This window comes from Larimichthys crocea, chromosome XX (assembly GCF_000972845.2).
Source record: "Larimichthys crocea isolate SSNF chromosome XX, L_crocea_2.0, whole genome shotgun sequence".
In the NCBI taxonomy this organism is placed as follows: Eukaryota; Metazoa; Chordata; class Actinopteri; family Sciaenidae; genus Larimichthys; species Larimichthys crocea.
In genome coordinates, this window is record NC_040030.1 from 3,327,289 (window position 1) to 3,353,218 (window position 25,930).

The 25,930-nt window shown below is 42.9% G+C and overlaps 1 protein-coding gene across 10 annotated transcripts in view; it reads right to left on the reverse strand.

Annotated features, from left to right (window-relative positions):
* ppfia2 (PTPRF interacting protein alpha 2) overlaps positions 1 to 25,930 on the reverse strand; it is a 144,763-nt gene that overhangs the window by 87,215 nt on the left and 31,618 nt on the right. Inside the window, exon 1 of one of the 10 annotated variants that reach the window (XM_019276885.2) lies at positions 1,527 to 2,035. The exons of 8 other annotated variants lie outside the window; for them this stretch is intronic. In XM_019276885.2, the coding sequence (XP_019132430.1) occupies positions 1,527 to 1,607 (81 nt within the window). In that variant the 5' untranslated portion in view covers positions 1,608 to 2,035. Of the gene's footprint in view, positions 1 to 1,526; positions 2,036 to 25,930 lie in introns of those variants that run through there. One more of the 10 variants, XM_019276887.2, reaches the window with a different exon arrangement.

A 25,930-nucleotide genomic window follows, 5' to 3' on the forward strand; every position in this document is an offset into this window, starting at 1 on the left:
AAATGAATATCATTAGGAGTTGGTAAACAATCTGAAATGGCTGCACTGAGAAAACACTGATTTGGCATAGCCCAATGCAGTGATGCATGTTTTCTACCTAACCGAGCATGACAGATTTTATAACACCTCAAGGGCAGAAGAAAATAAGTTGTGATTTATGTGTACTGAAGCAGCCCGATTCCTTTTTTTTTTTGCTGGGGGAGTTGGGGGGGGATTTCCTGGGACTATAATTCATGAGCCAAGACATCTTTGATTTTGCGATATCAGATGAACGTCTTCCAACAGGTACGAGCCCTCGGGAGGCCCGTCTTCACTAATGATTTGACATGAAAAGGCAAAGTGAGGTTTTTATGACGCCCCAGACAAACATCCAAAAGGGGGGAAAAATGTTCAAATGTGAAGGTCTCAGAGGATCTGCGGGGCACACCAACATGATATTGGATGGCGTGATTTAAGAGGCAGAGATAATGATACACCTCCTGGCCTTTCTTTGTTGTTTACTGTAAAGAAAAAGCATCGGGAAAAAAAATGTTGCACTGGCAAAATAAATGTGAAACAGACTTGAAAGTTGGGATGAAACACTCAGCTCTGTGTTGCTCTGGCCCAGATTTTGATGAGACTGATGATGAGGCAGGTGTACATAAACATCTCATCTAAAACAGAGCTCCCATCAGCACTTGAGCTCACTTGAAAAGCAACCAACAAACCACTTTCCACTCATCTTCAGCAAAACGGCGGCTTCTGAAATCACGCTGACTTGCACCTGGATGCCAAAATTCAACCATCATCACCTATTTCATATTTCATAAAAGCAACCAGCAGGTTTCTTGAAGAGTGCTGTGCAGGAAGGATAAATTCTCACTCACTGAAACATCTCCTTCCACCCACAGTAAAAACAGAGAGTGCTGGCTGGGTTACAAGAGTCATGTGGAACACACTCGATCAATATCCACTAACGCTGCTTCATTGCCATGCATGGGCTCTGGGCAGAGCTGAAATATGCATGGGTAGCCTACAGTAATCAATGTAGGGCACTGTGCACATTTGTCCTTATTCCTCGTTGGATCTAATAGAACTAGAGCACAATTCAAATATAGATATACAGTGGGTGAGATACAATGGGCTAAGCATGAATAATTCAGCATCATCATCATGAGTAGCTCCACGAAGATGAAGTCTGGGATCCAGTTTCTCACAATTTCACTCTCAGATGTTTTATTTATCACGACGAAGCGTGGAATTATTATTTTTAAGATCTTAAAGTGGGAATATATCAAATCTGAGTCCCTCCGTGCACACATGAACTCCTGTTCATCCACTTTCCTTCACTTATCCATGCATACTTCTTTCTAGATCCACCTGAAATGCAAAAACAAAAGCATTGCAAATCCAATGCAAAGTCTCCACATGCAGGTAAAACACCCAACACTCTGCTGCTGCAAAGAGCTGACAGCAAAATGAAAACACAGAAGAAGCAGCTGACATGAGAGATGATGCACAGACGGTAAAAATGAAGGAGAACTTGCCTGGAATGTGTAAAACCTCGTCCCATTCGGTGGGTGCACCTTGGGGGAGTTGGTCCCCGTACTCATGTCTGAGAAAATCATAATCCCTTTGGTGGGCAAACAATCCACAGCTGGTCCGGGTTTATGTATTTATCAGCCCAAACAAAAAAAAAAAACGTGGCGTGCAGCACAGAAACTCCCGAGGCGTGCACTCGGATCAGCCCCTGACCCGATGCTGCGCTCCCGGCATCAGACGGTAGGGCGCTCCGGTAAGATGCGCAACGCCCCCGAGGGGGAGGAAAGAAAACCGTGGTGACAAAAGTGGAAAAAAAACAACTCTCTGGTGTTGTTTGCACGCATGCAGGTGATTATTCACCGCGTCCCTGTAGCGATTTGTCTGTAAACCCACGGAGAGTCAGCGGCTCCATGGCTTTCCCGACGCCCGCTGCACGCAGCTCTGCCAGCGGCTCCGATGGGTCCGTCGTTACGCGGATTAATCGCCTCCCTCCTCCTCTCGCCTTCACCAATAATCAGTCCGAGCATCACAGCGAGGCTCAGCCCAACAACATGCTGGGTGCCTCGATTGGCAGCAGAGACACACACGCTCACTCGCTTTTGTTTTTTTACACTGTAAAAAGGTTGTTTAAAGTCAACCAAAGGAAATATGTTTGCGTAAAGCTGGATTGTTCGGCTTGTTTTTGGTTTAAAGCGCCAGTGTGCGAAAAAATGAGACAGATCTCAAATAAAAAACAAAATAAATGAAGACATTTGACATTAAAACGAACAGAAAAGACAATATTTGCATTGGAAAGGTGCCAAATACTCATAAGAACATCTCACTTTGGACAAAAAAAACATGCACACTGCATGAAAAATGGTTTCTGGAGAAAGTGTAATGTCCCTTTGCATTAGTTAAAGGTGCAGTGTGTAACTTTTCGGGTGCTAATAAAATATATCATAGATAACTCTGTTTTCAGTGATATATAATCACCTTAAAAATTAATTATTATCACCTTAGAATTAGCTACATCAGAGACAGTATCAAGAATGGACAGAGCCTGAGTGACACATGTTGGATGAACTGCTTCTTCTAAATATTGGCAAAGACGTGCATCATCGGCGGACCTGACCTGTGGTGGGCTCAAATAAGCCATCTGCAACGGCACCTACCTGTCAATCTAAGCCAGGGGTGTCCAAACTGTTCCACAAAGGGCCGGTGTGGTTGCAGGTTTTCCTTCCAACCAAACAGCAGCACACCAGACATTTAATCAACTGATCTCCGTCTTCAGAGAGTTGATTGGTCAAACTGTGTGCTCTTGGTTGGTTGGAACTAAAACCTGCAGCCACACCGGCCCCTTTGTGGACCAGTTTGGACACCACTGAATTAAGCAGTCACACTCTTAATCCTGCATAACTTTAAGCCTTAATATAACCTGAACAGGTGAGTTGTATATAAATTCACCCTCAGTACAGTTGTCATGAACGGGGAAATTAGCTACAGAGACCAAAACTGTTTTTTGTACCAGGCTGTAAACATGTTTATTTCTGTTTTGAACATGGGGACTTATGGAGACTTCTGGAGCCAGCCTCAAGTGGACGTTTGAGGAATTACAGTTTTTAGCACTTCCCCATTGGCTTCATTTCCCAGTGCCGGAGGTTGCCGCTTGATCTACATATGGAGCGGGTTCTCTTAGACGGAATACCGAATCTTACAGAATCTGTAAACTGTAAGAGGTGGTTGCAGAGTGAATATAGGCTACAATGTAAAAATTCTGTTGCGGATCAGTCTTTCAAAAGATGGACATGAAGCAGCTTGAGTCAAGTTTTAGCATGCAGCTCATTCATGTTCACACTACTTCACATTTTCATGTCTCTCACACTTCTTGTCTGAAACGGTGACGTCATCTTTCTACCAGCAGATCCATTATCAGGCCTCTGAAACATTTCCAGGCCCTTTCACTGGCTCTTCTCCGAGAAAGCATTTCCACAGACCTGCCATGTTCCCATTCAGAAGACCTATATTGATTTTAGTTTTTGCTGACGCACTTAAAGGGTTTCTATGAAATACGACGGCCTCAAGACGAGCTCATTGACTGGAGGCAGATTTTATTGTCGGAGAAGAAAAGTGCATGAGCAGACTTTGGACCGGCGGTGACGTGTCTCCTCTTTTCATCCAGTTTTCTGTCATCAAGTGTTTCTTTTCATGAGCGTAAATCACATTTGTTGAACGGTTCAATTCTCCATCCGTGCTACGAGAACAGCAGGAAAATAAATGACATTATTTCCTCTGTTTCACTGAACTTGGTGCCAACATTCCAGTTTGATACGATGCATCTTGATGAGGTGGGTAATTCGATCAAAGCATTTTCGCTTTCATTAATTTATCAAATCTAGTTTAGTCGGGAATAAGCAGTTCATGCTCTGGCCTGGTTTTGGGTTGTTAGGCACAGCTCTGTGAGCTTGATTAAGCCGGGTGGGTTGAACTCACTGCTCGCCTCGAGGTCTTCGTGGGGATTTGCTTCTGGGAGACTTCAAAGTATTTGCTCTCGACAGAGCAGGTTAGCAACATTTCCAGCTGTGGAGCGGCAGATCCCATTAAGCAGTCTGAGCTGAGTTTGCACTCCTGACCCGGGAAAATAACCCAAAATTAATTCACCTTCCGCACTTTTTCTAGAATATCAGATATAAACTTACACACGTGATGATAAGGAAAGAGATAATAATGTGTGGTAATTAAAGAAAACGACCTCAGACGTATCATCTTTCTTTTCTTTTTCTTGTCATTTAAAAGAAATGAATCGCTCCCCCCACATGATCTGAGTCCGTGCACCTGACTGGCTGATAAAACTCGGGCACAGCACAGCCGGAGGTATCCTGAGGGTAATTAAGGTAGCTTCAATCTTGCCAACAGACATGCCCGGCCCGAGTGTCTCATCGTAACAGCAAGAAAAACAGCTGGTTAGACAAGAATTTGTCGACAATCCTGCTGCATATCTACAGTTCAGGGGGAGGGAAAGACTCATAAACAATGATCAACCTATGATTCAGTTTGGGCACTTTAAATGTTTGTTATAGGTGAGATAAATTAATTTTTCATTAGTTATAGGTCTGTGATAGACACTCCAGTCTCCTGCATGAAAGTCTGACTCTCTGCTACACATATTATTGTTGGCACTGAGCTTCAGTTATAAGGTGCAAAATCATCCCTTCCAAGAATACTGGACTCACCATGTTCACTGTGGTCTGATAATTGATCTACACCGCACAGAAGAGAGTAGAAACCTGCCTGGAACTCTTGGAAATACACATTTACAGGACTTTCATACACAAATGTGGTCAATGTGTGACTTCCTATAGTTCATGTCATGCTGGGAGCATATTTGTTTAGAAAAGTCTGACTTTCAGAGGAGTAAAAGGCCTAAGAGACACACAAGCTGTGCTTAACCTGCTTGCAACATTACTCCAGAGTAGGACTGTGGACGTGCAGGCCATCAGGGGCGACTAAGCCCTCCTGCACGTCAGTCACATAAAGGGACTCGTCTGTGTGCTGCAGTGCACTGGACTCTGACGTCAGCGTACAGATGTGCAGTGGGCATGGCTTAGCGCTCCTGAGTGCTCATTGGCTGCAGCCTCTCAATCCTCTCTGTGTTTTGTTTTTTTTTTTCTCCAGCTGCGATCGACTCGACTCTTTTGTCGACGAGCAGATGATTTGGGTCAAGAGAGAGATACGGTTAAAGAAATGAATTCCAAACCGGTTATTGTCGCACAAATGAAACGGTTAATAGGATTTCTGATCAAAGTGTGGTGTTTTAAATATGATATTTCTAATCAATATTTCATCAAAGAGAGTCCCACCGAGGCGGTTTGTGCAAACGCAGAGACCGTGTTCATTAACCCAACACCTGAGTGAGTGTGTGCATGTATGTTCACATCTCCTCAGAAGCATCCCACTCTCAATCTAAATCCCTTAAGAAGAAAAACACACACACACAATCCCTTTTTCATCAATCAAAGAGCTCAAACAAATTGATTTTTTTGGTTTGAGAGCCTCCGTTTGATCGGCCGAGATGCAGCCTTTCGACAGATACGTCAGATAGCGGCGGTGATGAGGCATAAATTGGAGGATTTGAGGAGGATCTGTGTTTTTTCCTGCAGATTTAGGCAGGAGTCTTTAAGACGCCTTGTCGAGGAGAGATAAGAATTCCTCCAGATGTCGAGTGAAAGCACATGAAACACACAGCGATGACCCCTCAGCAATAACAGTGGGAGTACGAGGCCACACGTGATCACGGCTGTGCTTTCTGCAGGATCGCTCTGTGTCTGTAAGTTTCTGACAGAGCATTTCGCTGTGGGCCTGTTTGCTCAAACAACCACTTAAACTGCAAATGAGCTACAAACAAGCAACAGAAGAGAGAGTGCCGTTTGTGCATACGTAATGAGGATTTGGTTATAGCGAGTGCAACTTCATTTTCTCAAGACGCTGTAAGGAAACTAAGCCAGTGTAGGGAAATAACCAAACCAAAGTGTCAGACTTTGAATAATAAAGTCTTTCATGTTTGAGAAAATTCAAATCATACTGCAGCAAGATGACATAACAGGTTTCAGGTCTCTTAGTGATGAACACAACATAAAAGTCAAATTAATTACATGAGATACCTGGTAAACAATCTTCCAGTGGATAAATGAGATGACAGGAAGCAATTATTCTGTGAAACAAGAGTCTGAAATACAAACGTGAAAGTGTCATAATGAACGAAGCCCGAGGAGAAAAACGGCAATTTATTTCAATCAAACCTCACGTAAGACGAGGATGTTTTCTTGAAAAATTTAAATCATCCGAGGGGTCGAATAAACTTTCATGGATGTAAAGCTGCAACTGTTTCATCACTGATTAATCTGTCAGTTATTTAATTAGTCACGTAGTCTATAAAAAGTCAGAAAACAGAGAATCTGTTGATGTCGGATGCTTCTTCCACCTCCCGTCTGATCTGAATATCGGCAAAGACGTGCATCATCGGCGAACCTGAGGCGGGTCGAATGACGCCTGGCTGCTCTAATGAGCCACCTGTAACGGTGCCTGTCAATCAAGCGGTCACGCTGTTAATTACCTGTCATCTTTAAAGATTTGTTCAACCATTGTCGATCAATCGAATGATGATTTTTTAAATGCATGGGTTATTAAATCAACAGCACCCAGTGGTTTAATGCCACAGTGCCATCATTTCGAACGCTGCTGTAAATAGCACAACTCTTCCCTGCTTTGACTACCTGAGGTGCACATTTGATATGCAGCACATGATAAATCACCTGCAGGATGGAGGACACCAGAGGGAGAGGGTGGCATGTTAGAATTAGCATAGTCTGTTGCCGACATGCCTGACACACACACACACACACACACACACAGTCTCTTAACAAGCTGACTAGAGACAAGGCGCTGAAGCTGTGTTGTCATGTCCTGTAGAACCTACAGTATCACAGAGCTCCCCAAAGACCGCAACTGTCAGCCGAAGCAAGTGGCAAATCTCAGTCAGATTACAGAGAGAGGGAGAGACGAGGATAGAGGTTTCACCATGTGTCCAAAATACGGAGACGGGATGGGGCGTTCTTCAAGACAAATCATTGAGGAAAAGAGAATTTTTCGCTGCTGAGATTATCCTTAAAATTTTTGGGAGCGAGCTCGTGGTTTTCCGTCTAATTCTCCATACGACGTCCTGTATGATAGCTCAGTCTGTAGCTGAAAGGCCCCTCCAGGCTCCACAATGCTGCCGCCTTCCATTATCGCACTTGTCGCTGCCTAATTGGGTCTTTCTCTGCTCACATACACCAAATTCAACAGAGTCAAGAATATAATCTCTAACCGTTTGTGAGCAAACCGATTATTCCCATAAGTGCTCTAACTTAAATTACCTAAATGTCTGATTGCTGCTGCTGACTGCACCTAATGCTTCCCAAACAGCGAGCTGTGTCTGGCTTGTTGTAATAACAGTAACACTCCCACTACATCTTGCAGGTGCCAGTAAAGGTCGCGGGGTTCCTCCCTGCACCACGGAGGCTTCACTGGATAACGAAGCAGAGCGGCAGCGGCGGCGGAGGCATATTGATCGTGTCAGCAGTCATGTGTGGGCAGACGGCCCTTAATGGACGTTGCCCTGGTCATGTCACTGCTGAAACATTACAGAGCTATTGTCATTGTGTGTTTGTGTGTGTGTAGAACCTCAACTCGTCGATAAGATGTGACTTAAGAAACAAGATGCATGATGGAGGAAGACAGAAAGAACGGCGTGCAGATGTTGAAGCAGCTGGAACAAAAGCCTCGGCTGCTATTTTTAGTTATTTAACGAGTTAAATCATGTTTTGCAATGACATATTTGTGATTTTAGAGGTGTGATGTTACATCTGATACAAATTCTAGGTCCCACTCACAGGAATTAACAACATCTGCTTATGTAGGCATTTGGAAAAAAAAAAAAAAGCTCTGCCCTCAGGCTATAGAGTGCACCATGTTGTACATACAGTGGGAGAATAAGATGGCAGAAGAGGAGGTGGATGCTGGCATGGTTTTTTTAAGGAGAGAAGCATACCCTTTGCTGCATATGCAGGTTTGTGAAAGCGCAGTTCAGCAACTTAATATGTGCACACACACACACACATAAACACAAAAGGCGCACTAAAGACCTCGTACATCAGCGATACAGTAGGTCCACCGCGAGAATGTGCTGCTACCAAGTGAACATATCGAAAGAAGAGAGGAAAGAAGCTTTTGGATTCTTAGGTTTTGCTTTTATATGAAGATGTAACACAATACTGTCATCTTTTAGGCTCAGTGTAATATTCTGGCTTGTAGTCAGTGTAAAGAAAGAATAAATGTGTGTTCTGAGTTTGTCGGATCAAAGAAGAAAGTGTTCTAAACCACCAAGCCAAATTTTAATGATTAAAAATATCGACAAGTTTATGAAATTAGGTGTCAAAGTCGGGTAAAAATCTCTCTGCTCAGGGTGGCCTCAACGTGTCATCGAGCCACCCTTTAAGGACCGCCCACAAAATCCTGAGACTGAAAACTGCTGAAAAACTGTTTAAACCTCTAACTCCACAAATCTTTTCATGTGTTTTCAGCAACTATTTCCCAACATATTTAATGTGTTCTGAAAGAAATCTCAGAGTTGCCTTTACACGCACATAAAAGATTCCCACAGTCTTTCATTTGAAGACATTTTGAGTGATGCATCTTTAAAGCAAACATCCTCCATTTCCCTCCATTTATCCTTCCACTCAGCTCCCTCTGCCACACTCCTGACTGCATCTTTCATGCTCGATTCCTCTGAGTCTGTTGGTCATTTAAACTCTGATTCATGCCGTTTCTTTGGCTGCCGTGTGATTACTTCCAAGCGACAGGCGGGTGATGAAACGGAGACCGTTATTTTTTTATTTATTTTTGATCCGCAAGATTTCAAAGCCGCTTGTGTAAGACGTCACAAGACAAACAGGAAGAGATTGATACCTTTTAGTTACCGAGGCAGTCTATGACTTATCGCACAGCTTGCAACCCTCTGGGAAATTCCAGGTCCTCTTAACAGTCAGGTTGTTTTCACCAAAGCTGTATAGGAAGCCTTTGGCATCGTTTCCCTTGGAAGTTGGTCTCAAAGAGGAGCTTTTTGTCAGAAGGTTGTCATTTGAAATCGTCCTACGGTATAACTAAGATAAAAACCCTTCCTTTCTCAGAAGTACTTGAACTTCTACGCTTGTGGTTGACCGACCTCTCTGTCCCACTTATGTGATTCCTGACAGAGGACACCAAAGCAGAGCCTATTGTCTTGAACATGGACAGTTTCTGTCTTTTACTCCTCAGGTCTCTCAACTCCATTTGATACTCTCACTTTTTCATGCAGGAAGCTTAAATCTTGTGGTGAATTCAGGTAACAGGAGGAACATTTATAATCCTTGAAACTATGGATCCATTGGATCAACTAATGCAAGCTGCATTAAAAATGAAATCATGATTGTTTCCCACAAATTTATTGTAGTAGAGGACCCAAAACAACCTTGAAAATTATTCCCTGATATAAAAAATGCATTTGTTTTGGTGTTCCACAACACAAAACGAGCTGAATATTAAAAAGATGTAAATCATGATCCACAGAAACAAAAGGATATTTTGTTACCAGTCCTTATTTAATACCAAAAAATGGCTGTTTTCCAGTCCATCATACCTCGTACTGTATATTCAGCTCCTCCAACACTACCTCTTGTGACAGTTATTTGTTTACTCATACATAAAATAACATAGTCAGTGCCGATTCCGGGATGCACTTGAAGAGACAGTCAGGGAGGTAATCAAACCCGGAGCGGGCGGAGAGCGGCGATGCAGGTTTTCAATCATTCCCCCGAGTGAACTAACACGGCGTTACAAACGTGCGGCTTTGGATTGTCCTGGTCGTGCTCAGCAGTTCTGAAAGAAACATGCTGATTCGGGTGTATGAACTGTCAATCACTGTTTCCGGTTGGAGTTATTCGTGTGCATACGCCGACAGGCTTTACATCTGCTTCTTTTCTGCATGGAAATAGAACCTGACAGAAGAAGCAGATGGAGTGAAAAGTATGCCGTGCATAAATCTGCTCATAACTGTAAACGCTCTTTATAAAAGTGTCTGCAGGACTAAATGAAGACACTGAAGTTATATGGTTGATTTAACAGGACTGCATTGTCTGCAAAGGGTCAAAAATGTTAGATGCTGCTGTAATATCAATGCATTTGTACTGTAGGGTACACAACAATAAAAATATCATCTGTTTGTGACACTGCAAAAGTGGGAAAAGTTGTTTTTAAGGGCTCCTAATAAACACTCCTACTTAAAGCGGCTATTTTGATGTTTCATCGTGATTTAAAAAAAAAAAAAAAAAGCTTCATCAAAAGTTATACACAATGGCTGAGTCACAAAACGCAGAGCTTCGATGTAAAAACCGCCCACGTGTCATTTGTAGTTGGCTCCGCAGCCTCTTTAGAATGTCATGAAGCTTTTTCTGGATTCACTAATAGCTTAGTAACTGCAGAGGAGACTGTAAAACCACATCGAACTGTTTGACACATTATGTGAAGTTATACGCTGAATTATTCTTCACTTCGTGTGGGCTGATGTTAAAAGTTTTGAAAAAATGTGAATTTCTGTTTCAATAGTTCAAAGATATAAAAAAAAGATACATTTGACCATTCATGCTGAGCATCTTTACGCTTTAAAGGCCAAAACCTGATGTTATGTCAGTGCTGTCAGTGTGAATACTGAACACTGATGCAGGATTCCCGCTGAGAGTTCGCTTGTCTTGCAGCTGGACGCCACTTGTTGTGTACACTGTAACACCTGCAACACTGTTTGGGTTCATGCACAGGATGCATGTTCAACATTTACCTGAGGTATTCCATTATTCTGTGATTTATGGACCAGATTACATTTTGATTATATTAAGATGTCTTGGCACATCTTGTCTAGAGTTGTTCTACATGCTGAGAATGTAAGAATAAAAGGAAAGGAAGAGTAATATATAACAAAAAGAAACAAAAAAAGAGTTATTATTTTATTTCACTTTGAGACCAGGGTTTCTTTTTTAGACGTTTTCATACATTTGCATCATAGAAATAAGCCACTGTGTTCATCACATCAGTCCCAGATGTGCAACTCTCAACAGAGATGAGGAAGGAAGTAAGACGGCTCACACGTCAGCCGCTTCAATTATAAAAACGACGTGTTAACGAAGTTAACTTCAATGACGTGACAAAACTTTGGTGCCATTTTCCGAACATTAGCTAAAGTATCTGAAAACTGTGCTTGCCACTACATATAATACATGTTCTATGTATGTCTCGCATGTATATGCTCATAGATATGATGACATATTAGTCACAATATTATATAACTCATCAAAATGAACATAGAAGACGTAATTTTTCATTCTTTTTTTATGGAGTTGATGATGGAAGTGAGATGGGTAGATATTCAATGTACCCTGATGACCTTTCATCTAATGCCATTACCAGATCAACATTTCTTTTTCCAAGTTAGCCACAGCCTCACAAAGTTGCTGGCATTACTGTGTCCTCCAGTGAACAGTGAAGTGGACTCTGACCGAGGTGCTTCTTTCATCTTGACCCAAATAGACCTGAAAAACTGGATGAAGATGATTTCCACCTGCCATCTTTGTTTGGAGAGAGGCACCTTTTGGAGAAAGAGGTCACGATTTCATCTCTACTCCACTCTCCTGAATCCTGTAATGGAGACAAACTCTAACTGGATCGAAGCTCCGAGCAGAGACGAGATGGCAGTTTTTTTCCGCGGCCTCTGGAGGATCAGAGGCAGGTTGGGATTACACTTCCTATGAAAACAGGCTTGGATAACACACTGCTCGTGTTTCAACAGCTGACCCAACCTCCACATTATACTAAAATTAAAAACATACAGAAATCTACCCTACTCCATAACGACACTATCGATATCCTACATACCCTTTCTGTGGCAGGGAACCTCTGTAGTAATGTGGGTTGGCTTGACAGGTTAACAGGAGTCATGCTGAAGGTTTAATGAGCACTTACACATGCACAAACACACACATACACACACAGTGCTGTCAGTCCGCAGAGCTCTGAGTGGGTGGCTGATGCCTCTTAAACGGAGCCCAGAGCAGAATTATGTAGAGCGGCCGTCCGTACGTGCACGCGGCGTCCAACACTAATCATTGTTAGTATCTGAGTGGCTGTCAGACGTGGCCTTTTCATGACTGATGCTACGTTAATCTCAGACTAGATCAAGTCCTCGATGTTCTTCTTCGTCTTGGAAAATAAACCAGTCAGAACTAAGATTGTAAGATTAACAAGCATCGTGTTTTCATACAAGCAAATATTGACTCAGCCCCGTTTGTGGCTTCGGCTCTCTGTGTATTATTCTAAATGTTATTTTTTGCCCTTGTACCCAGATGTGGGTTGCATTTTCCAAAGTATTTTTCTGTAATGTCACAGATGTCCACTGTGTTTCCAGAAAGAAAAATGTGTTTTTGTTTCCCAGTGTCCAATATTTCTAACTTTTTCCACAGCTAGTTTTGGAAGAAAAGAAGAAGAGTGAGCAGCACTGGATTCAAATAATGGTTTTGTCCCTGGCAAACCTTTTAGCACTCTGGGCGGACAGTAAACACAGATCACAGAAATACATTTTAAGGATGCGACCCACTGCGTGGATGGAGATGCAGACGATTCACAGGAGTAACATGGAAACGATTAATGTTCGATGAGAGATCAACACGTCACCTTTACAGTGTTCTAGATCTAATTAAAACCCTGATTAGAGTCCTAAAGAGCATTTTATTGCAGTAAATCTGAACCTCTCCCGTCAGTATTACAATTGGATAAGACTACAATTCCCCAAAGCGGACGAGTTTCAATCACCGGTGGAGTTTCCTCCCTGCAGCTCGAGGCCGAGTATGAAGGAGGAAATCTAAGAGGAGACATATTGCGCCGCAGAAATGAAGTGGATATTGACACAATCAATCTTCCAGGAGTACACATCTCTTTTTATTTGGCATGTATGTGTGTGCGCGTGTGCGTCTCTCTCCTTCCAACCCACTCCCACCTGATTGTTTTTACTTTATTTGCAAGTTCAGGCTCATCAGTCTTCTCCAGCAGAGCAGAAAGCAGAGAGAGGGAGAGCGGGGAGGGAAGGAACAAGCTCATAACTTTCTCATTACCACCCCAAGCCCCCGTGAAGAATACCGCCGCTCGCTCACAGATAGCAACTAACCTCGCTTTTGGGACATGAAATACCATTTCTGCAGCAGTTTTGCTTCCCGGCTCTGAAACTCATTAAGTAATGCAATAAAGGGGCAAAGGGAAACAAGGTTAAAGTTCTCATCATGATGATGATGAAAAAAAAGTCTGAAAGTGAGCGCGTGTGATATTTACGGCGAGGACTGGAATGGAAAAATAACATGACATAACAGGAAGAGCATAAATCCACATGATGCACCAAAATATGATTACTAATCCCGTTCGATTAAGAGCGGGATTTATGGAACAATTACGCCGCGCAGAAACAAAAACAAACAAACAAACTATTGCATCAACTGGAGAAAGTTGGTGTGCGACCTGAAACCCCTCATAACCTAATTAACAAGACGGAGAGACGCGCCCGCTTCTCTAAAGGCCAAATCATCACGGGCGGAGGTGATGGATGGAAATGAAAGCTGTCCTGACTGTTTTACTGAGAGAGCACACACTGTCCCCCAAACAGACCATCCATCCTCCGTGTGTGGACACACCAGCACTCCGTCTTCTGGCCTGTCGTGGGGCTATCAGCATGGCCCTGCACTTGATCACACCCCTTAATTGGCCTCCTGACAGTGCAAACGCAAACAAATGAAGCTTCAGAAGACACGTGCAAACCTGTCCAGACTCTCAGACATCATCTTCAATTTGTGATCTGATATATATCTGGACTGGTGTGTGATTAATGTGCTCATGAGGATGTAATTGATAAAAAAAAGAACGCTCAGCTGACTGATTTTGCTGTGGGGAGTTCAGTCTGAGCTGGCAAGGTCAAAGCAGTGACTTCTGCATGCCAACACTGCGTTCATGACGTCCAACCTCATCTGTTTCCATCTTTATTGACACCGGCTGCTGCTTTCCGCCTGATAAAGACCATTATGAAGTCTGAAGGAGTCCGCTGACACAAATGACTCGTGATTTATAGCTTCTGATTCGCCCTTTTGCCGGAGAGCCGATTCATATTCCTGCCGGTGGGAGTATCAAGAAGAAACGGTCACAGGAATGATCATCGGCTTTAACATCGCTTTGCCGAGATCGATGGATCGGTTTGATGACCGAGGATATATCGGAGGAGATGTACGAGCAGAGGAGTGTGGATGAAAGATGAGTTTTTGTTGCATGAGCCAGCAAATTGGAGCCTGAGGAGACAACTCGCGTTACTTCTTGTTACACAGCACCGCCTGCTGGGCAAAGACGAGCGTCACATGCAGCAGTAGAAGAAGATTGATCTTTGTACGGAGAGAAATGTTGATTGAATCGAACATTTCTGCGAGCGTGGATATAAAAATGTTGAATAAATAACACAATATGACATGTCATGTATCAGTACAATCATCTGTCTTAAGGTGAAATGTCCCTCTAGATTGGAAATCAAACTTTAGATACAATGAATCAGTAACTTCTTCATGGGACAAACACAAACATATTCAAATCTAAATTTAATTTAGTTTCTGTGACTGTCAGAGACATGCAGAGGCACCTATCTGTTTAATATTTTTGTATTATATAACAGTTTTGCCGATCCCAGGTGACGTTGTGTGTGTTCTCCCCAGGGCTGACATGTACAGACGAACAACCAATCATGCTCACATTCACACCTACGGGAAATTTAAAGAAAGAACCAAAGAGCCAGTCAACCAGGGAGGTTCGAACCCAGAACCTTTCTTGCTGTGACTTCCTTCGCCCTATTTGGTATTATGCAAACATACAAGCAGGACTGTTTTATGACATTCAGAATAGAGAGATCAAATATCTACGAGAAGACGTACCCATGTGCCGGTAAACGTGACACTGCTGATGTCAAAGCAGGATTTCTGTCAGGGGTGGATTCTTCCTTTAATGGTACACCTGCGCTGCCTGGCTTGGCCACAAGATGGCAGAATCTCACAAGAAGACAAAGAGTAGCCTGACTGCAGGAAGAGAGAAACTTCCACAGCAGATAGAGGAATATATTCGGGCTCTGCTGAGTTTGTGTTGTCGGGTATAGAACATAAAATTGTAAATTTGCTGGGACCTTTGTCAGTTATAGCAAGCCTGGTGTGTTTTACACTGATTTCTGCTCGTTACATGTGTTGTAATAGGTGGACGCACCTCGGTGTCCTTCATCAAAGAGTGTCCCACACATTTTGCACTTTAATTGCTGCCATCTATCATTTCTTGTGGTCGGAAGTCGAGCGCGAGCTCTCATTCAGGAGACGTCGCCGTCTGCACGAATCTGCCGTGAAGCTTCTGCGATCGATAGTCGCAGGGCCTCGTGTCAGCCATCACAATGAAGCGTCCTCACACGCTTCAAACGGAGCAATCTATACGAGCCGCTCTCGAGGAAGCAGCATCCTATCAGAGCACAGCAGCTGCTGTAGACCCTCACAATGAGGCCGCTCACCAACGTCTTCAGGACTGGTCTTTCTCTGGCTGAGTGGTTAGTTAACAGCAACAGAGTTTCCAATTTTCTAAATACTATTATCAAAAACCTTGGATTTATCTTGTGAGCTGCTGAGGGGGCCCGGCCCTTAGGTTGGGGACCACCACACATAAGTAGTACTCCTATATTAACTAACGTTAAAACGCTGCTTACACACTGATGCATCAGCATGAACTCTTTCAACAGTCTCGGCTACAGTAGCTCGTCTGTCGGGCCAGCTTTCGCTCTCCACGTGCATCAATGAGCCTTCTTGGCTTCGACACGAACCCTCTTGCTGGTTTTCCCGTCCTTGGATCACTTTTGATACGTACTGACTGCAGCAGACCGGAAACAGTTTTGGAAATCTTCGGACTCATCACGATTTGGCTCAAATCTTCACACCTCGATCATTTTTCCTGCTTCTTACATCGTCTTTGAGGTTAAAATGTTCACCTGCTTCCTGATGTATATCACCCACATGAGCCATTGTACTTGACATGAGTCTTTCTACACTGTTGCATTGGTACATTACTTCCACTTACTTGTTTACTAAGTAAATAATCTAAATACTTCTTCCACCACTTTCTATAATCTCACCATACGTTACCTCACACCTTGTCCTTGGCCCACTGATCACTCCAACTTGCCAGCTTGGGCTAATCACTAATGAAGTAGGAAATAACCTTTAGCCGTGTGACATTTCACAGCTCCTGCCGTCGTACGGCACATGTTCTGAAAGCAGCTGTGGGTGCTGCTCTTGTATTTTCCCACGGCTGATATTAAACGTCTTCTGTTTGGACTTTTTCATGCTGTCGCTGTCGCTGTTAATCCCAGCGTGTGCCTTATTCAAGAAAATCTGAGACTTGACTCATGATTTACCCTCGTAGACTTAACGTAAGACTTCGTCTCAAAGACTTAAAAACAGCTCGAGGAGGGGTGTCCTTTGCTGCCCTCGCTAGTTACTCTTCATCTTTTTTGGGATATTTTCCGCCAATGACAGTCCGCTGAGCATCCTTCACTGTGTAAGCGGGCCTCTGTGCTTTTTAAAAGGCTACACTAAAACTACACTTGATATTGGATGAGGAAGCAGAGCACCGGTTCCCACACCACTTCTGGCTAAGACAAGTAATGAGATGCAGAGCCCGGCGCACTCAGTTTCCCAAATTAAAGTGTCTCCATGGGGCTTCTGTGGGTTAGTGGAAAGATCGACCGAGCAACCTCAGATAGGTGAGGCGGGTGTTTTTCTATGTGTACAGTGCTGTGTTTGTGTAATGGTGTGCTTAAAGTGTTTGTCCTTGTTTTAAATACCCTTTATATTTGACCCAGTTTATCATAAACACACACACACTCACTTCCTATTCAAAGTCCATGGCTGAATGAAGAGTTTAGATGAGTCGATCCTCTGTGTGACGTGTTTCTATGCTTGAATAGAACCTGACCACAGATCTGTGATGCGGCGATTTGATTAAACGCTTCAATTCAGTCAAATATGCGACGTGAAATCACAGCAGTGAAATAAACAGCAGCTTTGTTCGCTACTCTGGAGCTTCTCCTCACCAGTTGTCTTCCGGTTGGTGAGATGATTCTGTCAACTATCGCCTGGTTGCCCCCGATTTAACTCAAAGAAAGAAAACCTGATGACTGAGAACCTCCACAGACTTCTGTCAACTAGGCCAAGAATGAGCTTCAAACTCAACGTTTAAGCCAACCCGGAGGAGAGATCTTTCAAGTGCGCAGACAAAAATAGAAATCTGACAACTGGTGAAGATCATGCGAGCTCCAGAAGAGTTCAGAATTGGACCTTGGCTAGATTTTGACACATAGACTCTATAAGAAAGGGCCTCAAAATCAGGACTCAGTCGATGTTGTGCTTTAGTTCTGCACATCCCCAACAACATTTTCAAGAAAGTCAACAGTTAGTCGGAAGCTTTCACAGGTTCCTGGAGTTCTGGGCCTCTGAAGTAGTCCGCCCAGTTAGTAATCTAACTCCAGACAAAGCCAGCCATGCCTTAAGATGACTTCTTCCAAATGTACGGGAGCTTGATGCAGCGTTTAGTGCTCGAAACACGGAAAACAACTCAGAATAAAAGGTTTGGCTTCCCGTGCAGCATCTCTACGTTCTACAAGAATGAATGAAAGTAGAAAAGTTATTTACCTGCGATGCACGAGCGGAAACAAGCGGAGGGGGGTCGTGATCCAACGAAGAGGCGGCAAGAAGAAAGAGAAAAGAAAAACACGTTAGAGCAGATTTTATGAACGCGATGAAAGTTTGGGGGGATGATCACAGTGCAGGGCGCAGAGGAAGAAACTAAATCAGCTGATCTCTCTGAGTGACAGCGTTTCTCAGGTTATGCGTGAAACCAGATGTTGGTGCACACACAGACGAGTCGAGGGCTTTTTAACAAACACCCACACACACACACACACACACACACACACACACACACACACGTAGTTGCCAGCGTTGGTGAGCATCAAACAAACACTTCAAAGAGCACTCTGCTCTCTGTGCTCATCCTCCAGACTCCTATTGAGCGACGTCTTTAATTCTCTCATCCGTCTCCGCCTCTCCTCCTCATCTTTTTTCCCTTTTCTTTTTTTTTTCAGACACCGCAGCACGTGAAAGCGTCGCAACATCGTCTCCAGAACGAGAGAGGGATCAGCTGAGAGGTTGCCATGGCTTCTCAAAATAACTCTTCTAAGGCTTCTCAGCTCAGTGATGTTAGACGTTTGTCTTTTGGACAAGCAAATTGCTGAGCTTCAGGAAACCTTGCACTCCACATCCCTTCCTCCTCCTCCTCCTCCTCCTCCTCCTCCTCTGTAAATTTCTGTCCTGTAAGTGCTTGTACGTGATGGTGGACAAGAGCGGCCCGTCCACAGGGGACGAGAGCGGAGAGATGGAAAAGGATGGAGGAGTGAGGACAGAATCATGCGGCGGAAGAAAAGCACAAACCCGATTCACCTCTGAGGGGCAAAAAACACGGACATGTGGTTTATGAGCTGCTGTTTGTCACGCAACAACCCCCTTTCTTCCTCCTCCTCCTCATATTATCTCTCACTGTGGATGCTTTGGGAATTTGGGAGAGGAAGGAAAGGAAAGTGACCAAAACCAGACTCTGATTTTTCTATGCTGCATCCCTTCCCTGCCCTAATCTTGCCGGTCAGTTGAGTACATATTATAGTTAGGTCAATATGGGTATTTGATGGTTTCTGATTCTGCATCAATATTTAACAGTTTTAACATCATTTTAAGAAAGAATAAATCATGTATATATATAATTTGCATGTTTATATTAGATTATATCCCGCCTCTTGCCCCCCAGAAGTCAGCTGGGATAGGCTCCAGCCCCGCCGCGACCCTGATGAGGATCAGCGCTTACAGATAATGGATGGATGAATATTAGATTTTATACATTAGCACAAAAGGTGATAACACGTAGGCTACATTTAGGGCCTACATTTCCCACGATGGCTTTCAGGCTGAATCTTTGACTTTGACTTCTCCAGTTAGAGAAGCTGATTTTTAATTTTTAATCTATCGTTTCCGAGATATTCGCACGGATTCAGTCTGGTGAAAAGATCCTGCACTCTGCTCCTGCTCAGCATCACAGGTTACTCATTATACGAACGTTTCCATCCCTCTGGACCGTCATGGATCTAAAATATATAATGCTTCTTGTTTTTAGGTGATTATGTGAAAACATAGGCACATTTTCTGAGTTTATTTACAAGAATATTCACAGAAACTGCATATCTGATCAATAAAAAACACCGGCCCTGCAGCTTTTATGTCATTCAAAGTTGTGTAACTACTTTTATGTTGAGCATACGATGACTATGTCTATAAAATCCCATGCATGACATGCCACAGTATCTCGTTGTTCAGTCCTTGCAAATTAAATATGTATACATCAAAACAGCTTCGGTGCAAAGATTCAGGTGTGATTGGATTTTTCCACTATAAGGAAATCAATAAATCACGTGTGTGTGTTTTTAAGTGTTGCCTTAAAGAGAGTGTGTGTGCGTTCTTCAGTGGCTCAGACTCGACATGCGTGACTCCCATTACTGATGACCTCTATTTCTGTCACATGACGAGCCCTCTTAGTCGCGCGTTCACTTAAAACTCGATGAAACACTCATTGGCTCCTGCAGGTCTTCGCACTGACGTCAGCCTCCTCGCTCCTCGCCTCCCCGTCCTCTTCCTCTCATTACCCTCACTCCACTCCTCCACAGAAAATGTCAGCCTCCGCGCAGATACACCTCTCCACATATGCAGCACCGTTTGGCATTTAAATATCAATGTTGAAGCACATACCTGAGTCTCGGTCTTTAAGATGCAGCGTTCATATTAGCCGCAGGCTGCACTGGGTTCGTGTTGCCGTGCATTAAGTGTATGAAATGAGAGAAGTGGACTCACAGAATGACCACTGTGATTACAGGGGTCAGGTTTGATCCTTTATTTATCTAGAAAAGCTGCAGTCTGCCCTTTTAGTCAAGGCTGCATAACCTACTGTGGGTAAAAAAAAAATATATATATATGATATATATCACCACTGAGGTTGAGGATGTGACTTTTGCTCGTGTAAATACAAAAAAAGGAACGTCTGCTTCTCTTTTAACTCAAATGTACGACATGTTGAGATGGAACTAAATCAAACCGGGCTTCTCTGACATGAAGCACTTTAAACTTTACCACAAACAAGCAGCCTGATTCAAAGTGCAAAGCCTACACGTGGACGCTATCTTTTCCTAAATGATGCACAATAAATACGGATATTTGACTCATTTCCCAAGTTGACACTTAGCTAAATTTGTAAAATTGTAAGAAAACAGTTCCCAGTTTTTCATATTTTGAAGTCATATTCATATTTTTCTTGCCCCAAACAAAAAGAAAGTAGAGAGTCATTTTTGCTGCACAGCTGACGGTTTTTAAAAAGAAAGCCAGAGATTTACTCTTGTCGTGCAAACATAATAGGAATACATAAGGTACTCAGTACTACTATGTTTTAGACTTTGGCAGACTAAACCAGCGGTTCCCAACCTTTTTCCTTAAAGAACACCTCTTTTTTTATTATTATTATTAAATAAACGGACAATCCCTGACTTATTTTATGGATAACTCATATTATATTCGGTGCATAACAATAACTGTACAAGTAACGCAAATAATAAATGCAATCACTGCAGGAAGTCTGTGTAAAACAAATGATTTGGAAGATCATCCGAGATGAGTTTCCTGATATCTTTTAAAACTTTCCGTGATTTATCATCTCTGACTCTTTGACATTGTTCCTTGAGCTCTTTGGTTGTTTTAAACTGGCTAAATCTTTTCTAATGCAGGATGAGGCTGTTTACTGAAAGTTCTTCAAGTTCATAGAAATGAATATCAACATATTGCATTTTAACTAAATAAGAAAAGGCCTCTCGACTCTCCTCGTGAAGCTTTGGTGACCCGTAGCGGTGGTCGGGATCCTCGGGTTGGGAACCAGTGGACACAGAAATTCAGAAAGCATCAAAACTCTCGTGCACGTTGCAGCAGGAGAAGCCACGACCCCGCTGTAGATGAGCAGCAGTGTGGGGCAGCTCGTGGCTGCTGGAGTAACCTCGGTCTCTCACTGCTGAGCAGATCAGGCTCAGCTACGTCAGCTTGACAGTAGTTGTTGACGAGTTTGTGGGTCAAAGGTCGCTTCTCCGACCCCTCTGCGACCTCAGACTGTTGTCAGCAGCAGCAGCTCCAGTGGTCCGGCGTTAGCCCGAGGGCAAAACTGGAGAGTTATAAACTGAGCTGTGTGTGGCAGAAAAACAACATCACCACGGTGACTCTGTCTCTGCGAGTCTGTGTGTGTGTGTGTGTGTGTGTGTGTGTGTGTGTGTGTGTGTGTGTGTGTGTGTGACTGAGAGGGAAAGACAACAGTGTGCTTTGTGCTTTGCCCTTGTTGAAGGGAGAGATGAGATGTGTCCAAACAGAGACGGTGACATCACCACGGGGAGACCACGATGCCCGGGCCGGGGACATGCGCTCATCCGATGTGTGTGTGTGTGTGTGTGTGTGTGTGTGTATGTGTGTGTGTGTGTGCGGCATGCTGTGACCAGGTCAGTCAGCACATGCCTCCCCACAGCTAGTCCTTAATCAAACAGAGGGAGGTCAACCCCACAAGACGGGACAACAGGAGTACAGTGTGTGTAACTGTGCGTACATGTGTGTTTTCTTATTTTGGGCCTTTCACTGTGCTTAGATACACATGTATGTATGATGTATACTGTGTTTATGCTGTGAGTGCAAGAGGTACACACAAGTAGGAAAAAGTGTGTGTGTGTGTGTGTGTGTGTGTGTGTGTGTGTCCATGAAGACAGAGCAGAGTAAGAGGAAGAATAAAAACAGAGAGGGGGGGGAGCTGGGTCATGTTGCCTTATGTAATTCACAGGTCAGCGTTGTGCGCCGTGTTTCGAGAAACTAATCTTTAAAGAAAAGAATTCTGATAACAGAGTCAGGATTTGATATTTCTGCACAGACTTTTGCCCAAATTTGACCGAACCCGAGTCTTACGTATGAAAAAATGTCTAATCTGTGCGGTGTCCAGTGATACACTGACGCAAAGCCGAAGAATAAAGTGTCATAGTATCATATTATTTGACGCAAAGCCGAAGAATAAAGTGTCATAGTATCATATTATTCATTTATTATTATTATTATTAAACATTTTAACAACCATCTGGGATTTAGTGCCATCTAGTGGTGTAGTTACTGATCGCAACCGACTGAATGCCGCTCGGTAAACGGAAAAGATTGTGCCATTTGTCCATTCTGGGCTCCTGTAGAAACACTGACAACTGCATGGAAGAGAAACTGCTCACTCTGTTAAATAAGAGACACACCAGATGTTTAACAGGCGTCTTTTTTGTGTTGTTGACGAATTCAGTGTTTTTTTCTCAAGAATTCATCCAATTTTATTTAGTTTTCTTCACAGAAATAAAGTTATCTTAGCCTACCTCAACCTCCAGGTTGGGAAGCAGTGAACTAGACGGCAAATAAACAAACAAAAAACATACTTACTCTAATTTAACATGTATTTAAAATGAAAAGATTATGATCTGATGACGCGATCTAGGAGTATGAAACGGACGTCACAATGAGTTCTGTCTGTCTTCTTAGCATTTAAACTAACTGCACAGTTACGTGAGGAGATATCGAGCGCTGCCTCTTATACCTCAGCTCACGTCGCTCTCTGACGGGCTGCACGACTTTAAGAGAAAAGACGTTTAAGTTTGAGGGAACAAACGACTCAGATTTCATTCCCATTTTTTTTTTAATATGACAGAGATGAAACATTCTTTTATGTGTGAAAGAGGAAGAAGAATTCACGTCACGCATCTTTTTTTTTAGGCATTAGAGGATTTAGAGATTTTAATATTTTCTATTTTTTTACAGAAAAGAAAGCAAACGCTCTGTTTTTTTCTCTGTCTGTCTTTCATTCTTCACTTCAGAATTAGTTCTTGCATCATCGATGATTTCACACACACACACACACACACACACACACACACACTGACACCATTCTTTTCATCACACACACACACACACACGGCTTTCAGTTAATGTGCCATTAGCTCACGCAGTCTACCACACTTCACAAAGTCACATTTTCCATTAGGTCCTATAGCTCATCGCGGCGTTGGAGATATAAAAAGGCACAGTGGATTAGACAAACTCATTAGCTCTTTCCGATGTGACTCATCCCCGCACGGCGCAGACGGCGGTGTTCAAACAGAGAGTGCGACTCTCTGATCAGAACCGACACCACGTCTCACGTTTGCTGCTTTTTAATTAGATAATTCCAGTTTTGGTGTCTTTGTTCGACTCTTCGAATCATTATGTTACTATTACACATTGTTGCACACTGACCCCGTTAGTGTTTGTACGTTTTAATCAACCTCATATTAGATGTTAGAGTAGATATAGTTTTATATATTATTTAAATAAAGCTTCTTTAGGAACTATAATAGTTCATGGATCTGCCAAAAATGTTGATGAGAGCTTTCTGAATATAAATAAACTCTTTTACTAATTAACTGCTAAATTCACGGCCAGCAGAGGTGTTTTTATATATATATATATATAATCAAATGTTATACATACATATAACAGCTTGTACTTCATCCAGTTGTGGTGGATCAAGTTGTGAATAAAACAAATAACGGTGCTCAGGAATCAGGATCAGGATCATAAAGTTTGCTATATCAGACCTGAGATGATCCGTATCGTTCAGTTTATTTGTCTCATAATCTTTGTGAGTCACGCTAAAAACATCTAAACGATCAGAAACATCAACACACGCCACTTTTAGATCCCAAACTAAGAAATTAGTGACGATTATTGTTTGTAGAAAATTGCATCCTTGTGTCAGCTGATGGTCGTTTAGACGTCCGTGAAGCCTCAAACAGTGCGACGTGTGATTTTCTTCTCCACTGATTTCCTCCAACAGAGGCAGAGATTGGAAACACACTGAATGAAATGAAACCTTAATGACGGATCAGGTGTGATCGCCGGGATGTGAGCGAAATAGACAAACAGATGAGACGACGTTTATGTGAACTTAGCAGATATAAAGTGTATAAATACAATATGCCAGTGTGTGTGTGTGTGTGTGTGTGTGTGTGTGTGTGTGTGTTCCTTATGGCCTGCACCACATTAGCCACTGTCGAGTCAGTGTGTGAAGGTCAAGGACACACACACACTCTCTCTGTCATCAGTTACCCACAAGCCATCTGTGCCCCGGTGTGTGTGTCTCTCTCTGCCTTTCTCCACTGACCATGTAAAAATTCACACTGTGAAAAAAAACAAAAAAAACAACAACACATCTTGAAAGTGTTACCACTCTGGAGCATCGCAAGAAATGTCCCTTTCAGGCCACCGTACAATGTATCACTGTCAAATCAAATGAGAAATATCAGCCTGTTTTATACAAAAATCAAATACTGGCCGTGATAGCTACACTATAGTATGTTTAACCTTGCTACACTTAATTGTACATATGATATAGCATATTATTATAATTATTAGTTTCAAGGTCACTCTGCTCGTTTTAAGTGTAAAAATTTGCTTTATTTGAACTTTAAGGGTGGAAGAACCGTGCGACAAGCCGAGAAAGACAAACGTCGGATTAAAAATTCAACGTGGCTCATACAGATAAATAATAAACTGCAGATTTTTGTGCAGCAGCAGGTACGCAGCAACGTTTCGGTCCACAAATGTACTTTCAGTATTTACCGTCTCTGTAAGCTTTGTTTCTGTCTCCACAAATCCCCGAAGAATATCTGTCACTATCGTCTGGTGGTCAGTACTAGATAGGTGCTATAAAACCAAAATAAATTAAAAAATCCACAGAAATGAAGAAAACCACAGAGATCAATCCAACAATCCTCTGTAGGTTCATAACTAAGAGCGACCCCCTTTCACGTTCCGTCATTTTAATCCATTGTTGTTCTAAAAATATTGATCAGCGCCGCTTTAAAGATACTCACTCAACAGCCGCACCGAGCTCGACACACATCCTCTATCAAACAAGACAGTTAAACATTTTATTAGTTTCTTTTCTGCCCGTTCTGTCAGTGCATCCGTCACGTATTCTGCCATCCGTAAACGTGAAGTCTAAACTTCCCCCGGAGTGACCCCCGTCCACGGCGCGGTGGCTCGATACGTCGACAATGATTTCTCATTATGATGATTAGTACACGGCTCCTAACATTTAAAGCTGCGGATAAAAATCGATGTGCGTGCTGTAGTACAGAAATAAGAACTTACAACGTGTTGTGGGCCCTGCAGCACTTTGAAAAAGACTTCTTCTCAGCACTGAGCAAGAGCGGCACACAGACTGCAAGGTAGTCCTTTGGGGTGATTACACACCGTCATTGTACGTCCACTAAAAGTGTTTGTTGCTCAGGAGGTAGAGCGGGTCGTCCACTAATCAGATGATCGGTGGTTCAATCTCCTCCATGTCTACATGTTGAAGTGTCCTTGGTCAAGATACTGAACCCAAAAATTGCTCCTGAAGGCCAGAGATATGTAGTGTAAAAGCGCTTTGAGTGGTCTACAAAGACGCTACGTAAGTCCATCTACTGGGGCTGCCACAAACGATTATTTTCATAGTCGACTAATCACAGATTATTTTTTCGATTAGACGACTAATTGGATCATACGTAAATTGACTGTCCCGGAGAGGG